The following is a 12163-nucleotide window of genomic DNA, read 5'->3' on the forward strand; positions in this document are numbered from 1 at the left end:
TATGGGACCTGGAACCAGTGTATCTGGGGGAGCCAGTGTATCTGCCTTTGTTCCCCACGGCTGTGCTCCTGTGGAGACATCTGTCTACCCTTCCAATCAGCTTCCCGTCCTCCCGTTTCATCCCTCTGTGTCTCTCTGCTGCTTCTCAGCTCAGGTTCTACTAATCTCTTTCCTCTGGGCCTTTGTTTTCCCCGACCAGGCTCATAGTCAGGCTCATAGTCACAACGATATGCTCATGTAGTCAAAAACTAGGTTGATTTTTCTAACTGAAAATGGCTACTCTGTGACTGGATACTCTGTGAATCTGGATTAGGAATAACCTCCCCTGGGTGGGATATTTTTTGACCTCTCCTGATTTTAGGGTAGGAACCCAGCTACAAACGGGCATTTGACCCATTATATCCACCGTAGCTAACTGTACTGTAACCGTAGTCACAGGTAATACGAGGACTTGTGGACATCCCAGCAGCGTGTCGTTTCACATTGTGGAGAGGAAATGAGTGGATAGAGTCATAGTGGGAGGATGGATGAGGTTCATTTGAGGATGGTAGAGCAGAGGAAGAAGGGTTAAGATCACTCTGTTTCGCCACGTGGCCCCTGTTCCTCCGCAGGCCCACGTTACCCAAGCACCCGACCCCTAGGCTCCACTGAGCTCTCCCTCATGTTTTGTTCACCCCCTGGACGATGGAAAATCAGCCAAGTATTTACCTAGTTACCTGAGCAAGTGACCGAGATAGGCCCCCCCTGCAGCCTGGTAACAGAGCACACCCTGGGCTGGAGGATTATGACCGATAGCCAAAGATTTGCTATCCATTATTCAAGCCTAGTAGCAGGCAGGTTTAATTATACATGGTGGTATTATGGGATTTTGCCATGTTAGACGAGGGCCTGAAAATATGTCCGTCACCAACTGAACAGCATGCTAGCCTTTCCACTTTGTTCAGGTGTTGAAATCAAGTGGCCTGGCTTATTTCTCAGCATGAGAACGAGTTGCTAATTTCTTATATAATTGTTTTATGCTTATTGCACATTTTATAAACCAGGCTATTGCAGACTAAAAAGGGAAGCATAGCCGCGAGCTGCCCAGTGACACGAGCCTAGCAGACGAGCTACATTACTTCTATGCTCGCTTCGAAACGAGTAACACTGAAGCATGCATGAGCGCATCAGCTGTTCCAGACTACTGCGTGATCACACTCTACACTCTTGTTGACCTGTTTAAAGGTCTTACAAGGCTGTGGGGCCAGGCAGATTACCAGGGCATGTACTCAATGCATGCGCTGTCCAACTGGCAAGTGACTTTACTGACATTTACAACCTTTTCCTGACTGAGTCTGTAATATCAACATGTTTCAAGCAGACCACCATAGTCCCTGTGCCCAAGAACACTAAGGTAGCATGCCTAAATGACTACTAACCCGCAGCACTCACATCTATAGCCATGAAGTGCTTTGAAAGGCTCGTTGTGGACTGCCCCCAGGTGGTAAGGGTAGATATCAACACTTCATCCGCCACGCTGATCCTCAACGCGGAGGCCCCTCAGGGGTGTGTGCTCAGTCCCCTCCTGTACTCCTTGTTTACTCAGGACTACACGGCCAAGCACAACTCCAACACCACCATTAAGTTTGTTGATGACAGAACTAGAGAGTGACCGATTAATCGGCATGGGTGATTTAATTAGGGCTGATTTCAAGTTTTCTAACAATCGGTAATCTGCATTTTTGGATGCTGATTATGGCCGATGACATTGCAATCCACGAGGAGACTTCATGGCAGGCTTGACTACCTGTTACATGAGTGCATCAAGGAGCCAAGGAAAGTTGCTAGCTAGCATTAAACTTATCTTATAAAAAAACAATCAATCTTAACATAGTCACTAGTTAACTACACACAGTTGATGATATTACTAGTTTAACTAGCTTGTCCTCCGTTGAATAAAATCAATGCGGTGCCTGTTAATTTATCATCGAATCACAGTCTACTTCGCCAAACGGGTGATTTATCAAGCACATTCGCAAAAAAAGCACTGTCGTTGCACCAATGAACCTAACCATAACACCAATGCCTTTCTTAAAATCAATAAAGTATATATATTTTTAAACTACATATTTAGTTGAAATAAATTAATGTTAGCAGGCAATATTAACTAGGGAAATTGTGTCGCTTCTCTTGCATTCGGTGCAAGCAGAGTCTGGGTATATGCAGCAGTTTGGGCCGCCTGGCTCGTTGCGAACTGTGTGAAGACCATTTCTTCCTAACAAAGACCCTAATTCATTTTCCAGAATTTTACATAATAATGACAACATTAAAGGTTGTGCAAAGTAACAGCAATATTTACACTTATGGTTGCCACCCATTCGATAAAATAAGGAACGGTTCCGTATTTCACTGAAAGGATAAATGTTTGATAGTTTATGGATTTGACCATATTAAAGGCCAAAGGCTCGTGTTTCTGTGTGTTTATTATAATTAAGTACATGATTTGATAGAGCAGTCTGACTAAGTGGTGGTAGGCAACAGCAGACTCGTAAGCATACATTCCAACAGCACTTTCCTGCGTTTGCCAGCAGCTCTTCGCAATGCTTGAAGCACAGCGCTGTTTATGACTTCAAGTCTATCAACTCCCGAGAATAGGCTGGCAATACTAAAGTGACCATAAGAACATCCAATAGTCAAAGGTATATGAAATACAAATGGTATAGAGTAAAATGGTCCTATAATTCCTATAATAACTACAACCTGAAACTTCTTAGCTGGGAATATTGAAGACTCATGTTAAAAGGAACCACCAGCTTTCATATTTTCTTATGTTCTGAGCAAGGAACTTTAAATGTTAGCTTTTTTACATGCCACATATTGCTCTTTTACTTTCTTCTCCAACACTGTGATTTTGCAATATTTAAACCAAATTGAGCATGTCTCGTTATTTATTTGAGACTAAATTGATTGAATTGACGCGTTGAGTATTGCTCTCTCTACCATTTTGTATTTCATATACCTTTGACTAATGGATGTTCTTATTGCCAGCCTAATCTCGGGAGTTGATCTTGAAGTCATAAACAGCGCTGTGTATATTCTACATTGTAGAAAATAGTACAAATTCAAAACCCTGGAATGAGTAGGTGTGCCCAAGCTTTTGACTTGTAAATGTGATCATTCTTGATTATTTTTTTATTTTTTTGTATTTTTTTTACCTTTATTTTACTAGGCAAGTCAGTTAAGAACAAATTCTTATTTTCAATGACGGCCTAGGAACAGTGGGTTAACTGCCTGTTCAGGGGCAGAACGACAGATTTGTACCTTGTCAGCTCGGGGATTCGAACTTGCAACCTTTCGGTTACTAGTCCAACGCTCTAACCACTAGGCTACCCTGCTGCCCCAAATGCGGGTGAAATGCTCCCACTGTGGATCCCTGACCACCTGCCAACTTGGCTAATGAAATAGACACATTACTCGCCTATGCCAAAATCTATCCGTATTTGGCCGGTGGCGGGGTGTTAATTTTAGGCCCTGTTGGTGATTGAGTTGGAGACGTGTGTGGCCTTGCCGTTATGGGTGAACATGGAGTACAGGAGGAGGTTGAGAATGCCACTCTGTGCTGTCCCTGGCAGAGGTGTTGTTGCCTACTTTCACCACTTGGGGATGGTCTGTCAGGACTTCTGGACCCAGTTTCTACTGAATCTATTGGAAGCCAAACGGGAGGTGAGGGAGATGAAGAATTTAACGAGCTTTTGGTGGCGAGGGAGACTAAATGAGTTAATGTTTTTTTGTGACCATCAGCTTTGAAATCATCATTTTGCATTATGGTTTGCATATTATCATAAAGTACTAGGGTAGTGAATTAACCTGTCAGCTAGTAAATATCGTCTTGCATTGTAAAAGTGTTCTAGCCTGTAAGGACATTGTTTTGCGAACCGTAATGAAGTTTAAACATATCTACATGCTGTGCTGCATTATTCAAGAGTGTTAATTTCTGTGCAGCGTGAATGGGGAGCTAACAATGCAGCCCAGACAACTCTAGCAATGAATGGATGAATGAGCAGTGGAGCAGGCACTTTGCTTTACATGCTATAAAGGGGTGCTCTGATAGACTTGATCCTCAATCACGTGAGTCACATTTGACAGTAGTACCTAAAGTGTACTTTAAAAAAAAATTATATGAAAAAAAAAATGGTTTTGGTATACTGTGCAACACTAGTTGGAGGCTCACAGGTTGCTAAATGCCCATTATGACCTACTCCCTGGCTGAGCTGAATACAAGGATAAGGTGGAGATGGCCTATTTAAATTATGGCTTGGCTCCAGATCAGAACACAGCTTTCTGAATGTCACCGAGGAGGGAGATGATGATGCTCCGTCTCCTTGCTCTGACTCCACCCTCGGTTTCTGCTGACTAGAACACAGGTGTTAGAATATTGCTCTACAAGACCTCTGGCATATGTGGAATGCAGTGGAGGCTATCAAGCAAGGAGCTATAGTGCATTCGGAAAGTATTCAGACCCCTTGACTTTTTCCCAAAAAATATTGTTACACCATTATTCATCAGTGGATTAAATTGTTTTTTCCCTCTTCATCAATCTACACACTACCCCATAATAAAGGAAAAACAGGTTTTTTAAAATATTTTTTGTGTGTAAATAAAATAAAATAAATAAAACATACTCTATTTACGTAAGTATTCAGACCCTTTACAATGAGATGTGAAATTGAGCTCAGGTGCATCCTGTTTCTATTGATCATCCTTGAGATGTTTCTACAACTTGATTGGAGTCCACCTGTGGTAAATTCAATTGATTGGACATGATTTGGAAAGGCCCACACCTATATAAGGTCCCACAGTTGACAGTATATGTCAGAGCAAAACCAAGCCATGAGGTTGAAGAAATTGTCCATTGAGCTCCAGGACAGGATTGTGTCGAGGTACAGATCTGGGGAAGGTTACCAAAATATTTCTGCAGCATTGAAGGTCTGCAAGAACACAGTGGCCTCCATCATTCTTAAATGGAAGAAGTTTTGAATCACCAAGACTCTTCCTAGAGCTGGCTTCCCGGCCAAACTGAGCAATCGGATTAGAAGGGCCTTGGTGAGGGCCAAGAATCTGATGGTCAGTCTGCCAGAGTTCCTCTGGGGCGAATGTCCTCATCATGCTGAGGGGATATTTTTCAGTGGCAGGGACTGGGAGACTGCCGTATCGAGGGAAAGATGAACGGAGCAAAGTACAGAGACTTTTGATGAAAGCACTCTGGAGCACGTTCGGTCCCTCAGACTGGGGCGAAGGATCACCTTCCAACAGGACAACAACCCTAATCACACAGCCAAGACGACACAGGAGTGGCTTCGGGACAAGTCTCTGAGTGTCCTTGAGTGGCCCAGCCAGAGCCCAGACTTGAACCTGATCGAACATCTCTGGAGAGACCTGAAAATAGCTATGCAGTGAATACATATGTCAATGTGATATTTTTTAAATTGAGTTATTATGGGGTATTGTGTGTAATTTAATCCATTTTAGAATACGGCTGTAATGTAACAATGTGGAAAAGGTCCAGGGGCTTGAATACTTTCTGAAGGCACTGTAAACCAGTAGGCTATATACTTGTAGGCTATAAGAGACAGACTAGTTTGTCATCCAGTCTCCATACACATCACCAGGTCTTATCTCTGTGTGCTGCTATTTGTTACGTTCTTCCTGCATTGATCAAATAATCATTATGGCCATTGTTTTCTATGAGGTGACGGTCGCATGTTTGCGAAAAGACTTGCAGGTAGTCTCTTCCCTTTGCAAATGGTCCTAGACATTCTGATGCGGTTGGCCTTGTAGGCTAAGCCTGTAAAAAAATTTTTAAAAAGAGTAGGCTGCCTACCCTTTGACGCTGCTAGGTGTGTAGGCATCCACAGCATTTCAGTTCATTTTGCTCACTTAGCAGATTATTTTGTTATTGATCTTGTTTGAGTTGTGCACAGTCACTGCACCAGAGTGTGTCTGCTCTGTATCCCAGGGTACATTTATTCAGTCTACTGTCTGAGAGGAATATTTGATCAATACACTACACTGTTATCGGTCCCAAGAGCTAGGCCTAGCCTAGCAAAATATAATTTCTTCCAAAATCAACCCCAAGTATAAAAGCCAGTGTTTTAGGAGTTGACTTTGTTTTGCTGACTGCCCACTTTCACCGAGTGCTGTCCCCCTGAGGCCATGGCTGAGATTACTTTACTTGGCCCTGGGCTTTGGACAGTATACTCACAAGCTTTTTATCTTTATCTCAGATGTAGGGGGACTTTATTTTTTGAATCTTCAGCTGCAGCGCACACTGTGTGTGTGTGTGTGGTGTGTGTGTGTGTGTGTGTGTGTGTGTGTGTGTGTGTGTGTGTGTGTGTGTGTGTGTGTGTGTGTGTGTGTGTGTGTGTGTGTGTGTGTGTGTGTACGTACATACAGTGTATTCATACACCTTAAATGTTCCACATTTTGTTACGTTACAGCCGTATTCTAAAATTGATTAAATTGTTTTTATTTTGGCCTCCCGAGTGGCGCAACGGACTAAGGCACTGCATCGCAGTGCTTGAGGCGTTATTAAAGACCCGGGTTCGATCTCGGGCTGGTCAGCACCCGGCCACGACCGGGAGACCCATAAGGTGGCGCACAATTTGCCCAGCATGGTTAGGGGAGGGTTTGACCGGCCGCGATGTCCTTGTCCCTTCGCGCTCTAGCGACTCCTGTGTCGGGCTGGGTGCATGCACTCTGGCATGGTTGCCAGTTGTACTGTGTTTCCTCCGACACATTGGTGTGCCTGGCTTCCGTGTTCAACGAGCAGTATGTCAAGAAGCAGTGCGGCTTGGCAGGGTTGTGTTTCGGGGGACGCATGGCTCTCGACCTTTGCCTCTCCCGAGTCTATACGGGAGTTGCAGCGATGGGACAAGACTAACTACCCATTTGGATTTCACGAAATTGGGGTAGAAAATTATTATTAATTATTAATGCTTTTTTCCCCCCCCATCAATCGACACGCAATACCCCATAATGACAAAGCAAACATGGGTTTTTACACAATTTTGCAAATGTATTAAAAATAAACACATTTACAGAAGTATTTAGAACCTTTACTCAGTAATTTTTGAAGCACCATTGGCAGGGATTACAGCCTCGAGTTGTCTTTGGTATGACACTACAAGCTTCGCACACCTGTATTTGGGGAGTTTCTTCCAATATTCTCTACAGATCCTCTCAAGCTCTGTCATGTTGGATGGGGAGCGTCACTCCACAGCTATTTTCAGGTCTCTTCAGAGATGTTAGATTGTGTTCAAGTCCGGCTGGCTGGGATACTGAAAGACATGCAGAGACTTGTCCCGAAGCTACTCCTGCGCTGTCTTGGCTGTGTGATTAGGGTCATTGTCCTGTTGGAAGGTGAACCTTCTTCCCAGTCTGAGGTCCTGAGTGCTCTGGAGCAGGTTTTTATGAAATCTCTCTGTGCTTTGCACCATTCATCTTTCCCTCAATCCTGACTAGTCTCCCAGTCCCTGCCGCTGAGAAACATCACCGTAGGGATGGTGTCAGGTTTCCTCCAGACGTGATGCTAGGCATTCAGGCCAACGGTTTCAATCTTGTTTCCATCAGACCAGAGAATTGTGTTAATGATGGTCTGAGTTCTTTGGGTGCCTTTTGGCAAACTCCAAGCGGGCTGTCCTGTGCCTTTTACTGAGGAGTGGCTTCCGTCTGGCCGCTCTACCACAACGGCCTGATTGGTAGAGTGCAGCACAGATGGTTGTCTACAGAGGAGCTCTGTCAGTGCGACCATCATTTTCTTGGTCACCTCGCTGACCAAGGCCCTTCTCCACTGATTGCTCAGTTTGGCCGGGCGGCCAGTGCTAGGAGGAGTCTTGATGGTTCCAAACTTCTTCCATTTAAGAATGATGGAGACCACTGTGTTCTTGCTGAACTTCAATGCTGCAGAAATGTTTTGGTAACCTTCCCCAGATCTGTTCCTCAACACAATCCTGTCTGAGCTCTACGGGCAATTTCATTGACCTCAGGACACATGCACTGTCAACTATGGGACCTTTATATAGACAGGTGTTTGCCTTTCCAAATGTCCAATCAATTGAATTTACCACAGGTGGACTCCAATCAAGTTGTAGAAACATCTCAAGGGGGGATCAATGGAAACAGGATGCACCTGTGCTCAATTTTAAGTCTTATAGCAAAGAGTCTGAATATTTATGTAAATATGGTATTTCAGTTTTTTAAAATGTTTTATACATTTGTAAACATAAAAAAAAAAACTGGGGTATTGTGTGTAGATTGAGGGGGGGAAATAATAATTTCCTGAATTTTAGAATATGGCTGGAACGTAACAAAATATAGGAGTCATGGGGTCTGAATTAGAGGTCGACCGATTATGATTTTTAACGCCGATACAGATTTAATCGGACAATTAAAACATTTCAAAAAAAATGTTTTATTTATTTGCAATAATGACAATTACAACAATACTGAATGAACACTTATTTTAACCTAATATAATGCATCAATAAAATCCATTTAGCCTCAAATAAATAATGAAACCTGTTCAATTTGGTTTAAATAATGCAAAAACAAAGTGTTGGAGAAGGTAAAAAAGCTAACGTTTTTAAGTTCCTTGCTCAGAACATGAGAACATATGAAAACTGGTGGTTCCTTTTAACATGAGTCTTCAATATTCCCAGGTAAGAAGTTTTAGGTTGTAGTTATTGTAGGAATTATAGGATTATTTCCCTGTATACCATTCGTATTTCATTAACCTTTTGACTATTGGATGTTCTTATAGGCACTTTAGTATTGCCATTGTATAGCTTCCGTCCCTCTCCTCCCTGGGCTCGAACCAGGAACACAACGACAACCGCCACCCTCGAAGCAGCGTTACCCTTGCAGAGCAAGAGGAATAACTACTCCAAGTCTCAGAGCGAGTGACGTTTGAAACGCTATTAGCGCACACCCTGCTAACTAGCTTGCCATTTCACATCGGTTACACCAGCCTCATCTCGGGAGTTGATTGTCTTGAAGTCATAAACAGCGCAATGCTTGACGCACAACGAAGAGCTGCTGGCAAAACGCACGAAAGTGCTGTTTGAATGAATGCTTACGAGCCTGCTGCTGCCTACCATCGCTCAGTCAGATACTCGTATGCTTGTATGCTCAGTCAGATTATATGCAACGCAGGACACGCTAGATAAACTAGTAATATCATCAACCATATGTAGTTAACTAGTGATTATGATTGATTGTTTAATGATTGTTGATTGTTTAAAATAGGTTTAATGCTAGCTAGCAACTTTCCTTGGCTTACTGCATTCACGTAACAGGCAGTCTCCTTGTGGAGCGCAACAGGCAGGTGGTTATAGCGTTGGACTAGTTAACTGTAGGGTTGCAAGATTGGATCCCCCGAGCTGACAAGGTGAAAATCTGTCGTTCTGCCCCTGAACAAGGCAGTTAACCCACCGTGCCTAGGCAGTCATTGAAAATAAGAATGTGTTCTTAACTGACTTGCCTAGTTAAATAAAGGTGTAAAAATATTTGGAAAAATCTGCCAAATCGGTGTCCAAAAAAACTTGAAATCGGCCCTAATTAATCTGCCATTCCAATTAATCTTTCGACTTCTAGTCTGAATACTTTCTGAATGCACTGTGTGTATATACACAATACCAGTCAAAGGTTTGGACACCTATTCATTCAAGGGTTTTTCTTTATTTTACTATTTTCTACATTGTAAAATAATAGTGAAGACAAACTATGAAATAACACATGGAACCATGTAGTAAGCAAAGTGTTAAGCAAATCAAAATATTGTAGATTCTTCAAAGTAGCCTCCCTTTGCCTTGATGACAGCTTTGCGCTCTCTCAACCAGCTTCGTGGGGTAGTGACCTGGAATGCATTTAAATTAACAGGTGTGCCTTGTTAAAAGTTAATTTGTGGAATTTCTTTCCTTAATGCGTTTGAGCTAATCAGTTGTGCTGTGACAAGGTCGGGTTGGTATATAGAAGATGGCTATATTTGGTAAAAGACCAAGTTATATAAATGTAACTTTTTTATTTGATTTTTTTTTACTACATGATTCCATATGTTATTTAATAGTTTTGAAGTCTTCACTATTATTCTACAATGTAGGAAATAGTACAAATAAAGAAACTCATTCTAGGGTTTATCTGTGTCCAAACTTTTGACACAGAGAGGGACAGACTATTATGGCCTTCACAGAATAATTATATTACTCAATAGTGTTTGGGTCTTGTAGTCTTTAACCTTTTTTCATTCTAAGCCTACATTTCAAGGTGAATGCAAGGTCACATGTAGTCTGCCTTGTCTTGGGTACATGTTTGTTTTCTCATCCTGTCCCAGAGGAGCTGCCTCTCTCTCTCCCTGCCTGCCACTCAGTGCTTAGGGGACAGGGCTTTGGTTGTGTTTCCTGCCTCTGAACATCCTGTTTAATCAACCAGTGTGTTGAGTAACTCTGAGGTTCACAGGGTGAAGGTCACATCATCTGGATGGATGCAAACCCTCTACCTGATACACAACCATTAATTAATTGTCAAATGCACTGAGAATACTGAATTTGCTGGTATACAGACGTCGACACAAAAACCAACAGCCCCAGTGTTTCAGCCAATGTGGGTGCGTGCATTGGTGCATCTGCCTTCTCGTGTGTGTTTATGTGCCTGTGGAATGAACACCCCTCTCCTGTGTTTGTGTACGTTTCAGGAGCTGCTGGGTGTGCTTCGCAACGGACGAGGATGACCGCACGGCGGAGTGGGTGCGTCCGTGTCGCTGCCGTGGCTCCACCAAGTGGGTGCACCAGGTGTGTCTGCAGCGCTGGGTGGACGAGAAGCAGAGGGGCAACAGCACGGCCCGCGTGGCCTGTCCTCAGTGCAACGCCGAATACCTCATCGTCTTCCCCAAGCTGGGTATATGATATGATATGACGTGGGTGGGGTGGGGTGCTATGGGCTGGACTGCAGTTTCCCTGGAATATTAGTTGGAGGTAGGGTCACAGATAGTTACTGAATGCATGCTTTCACGCTGTTTGTAGGCCACATCATCCAATTGGTCTCACCCTGTCCAAGCTAGTGCCTGTCCTGATTTTCACTTGTATGCTTATCACACAGCAGAAGTAAAGAGATTAACATGCATTAACTGCTTATGTGATGTGTTTATGATTCAGGCCCATGTGAAAAATATTGATGTCATTTGAGCGTTTTGTAATTCTGTGGCAGCTTACCAAACAGATGGAGACAGATCTGTTGCGTCTGTCAGCACAAAGTCATGTAATAACAGCTGAATCACTGACAAATTTGTAGTATCTCACTTTACTTGAACTTCACTGTCAAAATGTCAGGACAACACTTAACTTCCCTACCTTTCCAAAGGGGAAGTAGCATTAGAAGGCCATTTCCATACCTAAATGGACTTCTGAATTGGTCCTTTGAGGACAGACAACTAATGGCTGTTGTTGCTGTCTCCCTAATAACGGTTGCAGCTCAGTGCTGTGAATAAGGAGTGGGAACTGAGAGCTCTAAAAACCACTCAGCCTGTCTCTACTAACTGCATGTTTATTTATTCCCAAAACCAGGGTGGGTTATGTGGTGAGTCTGGTAATTATACCCTTTGAGGGAGAAGTAACACAAGGAATTGGAGCGGGCAGGGCACCCGCCAGATGCTCATTACCAGACCTGGGTTCAAATGTTACTAAAAATATTTCAAATAGTTTGCCTGGAGTGCCAGATAGGTGGACTTCTCACTTGTGCGACTATTCTGTCAGTTCCGTTGCACCAAGAAAGCTCAATAAAACTCAGCGAAATAATTTTGAATAGTATTTGAACCCAGGTCTGCTACCCGCTCATTACCGGCCAGCTTCAGCCTCACTGGAAAATGCCAATTTGAAGAGGGGGTTTAGAGAGGAGAGGTGCCCACTATAATTAACCCCAGCACGTCAGAGTGACGGGGGCACTGATTGTTCCCAACACAGGCACTGAGTCATCAAGTAAACATGGCTCTGCATTTGTTTGTTCGGCGATTACAGAACGTTCAGCTACGTCAATCACCGTAAGAGAGGAAACTTTTATGTAAGTGGAAACCCTGGAAACTGCTTTGGGAAATGACACTTGTTGTACATTTTATAGCACCTGGTAAGCTATTAAA

At 43.2% G+C, this 12163-nt stretch overlaps 1 protein-coding gene across 2 annotated transcripts in view; it reads left to right on the forward strand.

The window, feature by feature from the left end:
* LOC124041414 (E3 ubiquitin-protein ligase MARCHF5) overlaps positions 1 to 12163 on the forward strand; it is a 48156-nt gene that overhangs the window by 14001 nt on the left and 21992 nt on the right. For both annotated transcript variants that reach the window (XM_046358957.1, XM_046358958.1), the window contains exon 2: positions 10727 to 10929. In XM_046358957.1, the coding sequence (XP_046214913.1) occupies positions 10727 to 10929 (203 nt within the window). The remainder of the gene's footprint in view (positions 1 to 10726; positions 10930 to 12163) is intronic.

The sequence above is a fragment of the Oncorhynchus gorbuscha genome, linkage group LG08 (genome assembly GCF_021184085.1).
Source record: "Oncorhynchus gorbuscha isolate QuinsamMale2020 ecotype Even-year linkage group LG08, OgorEven_v1.0, whole genome shotgun sequence".
NCBI classification, from domain to species: domain Eukaryota; kingdom Metazoa; phylum Chordata; class Actinopteri; order Salmoniformes; family Salmonidae; genus Oncorhynchus; species Oncorhynchus gorbuscha.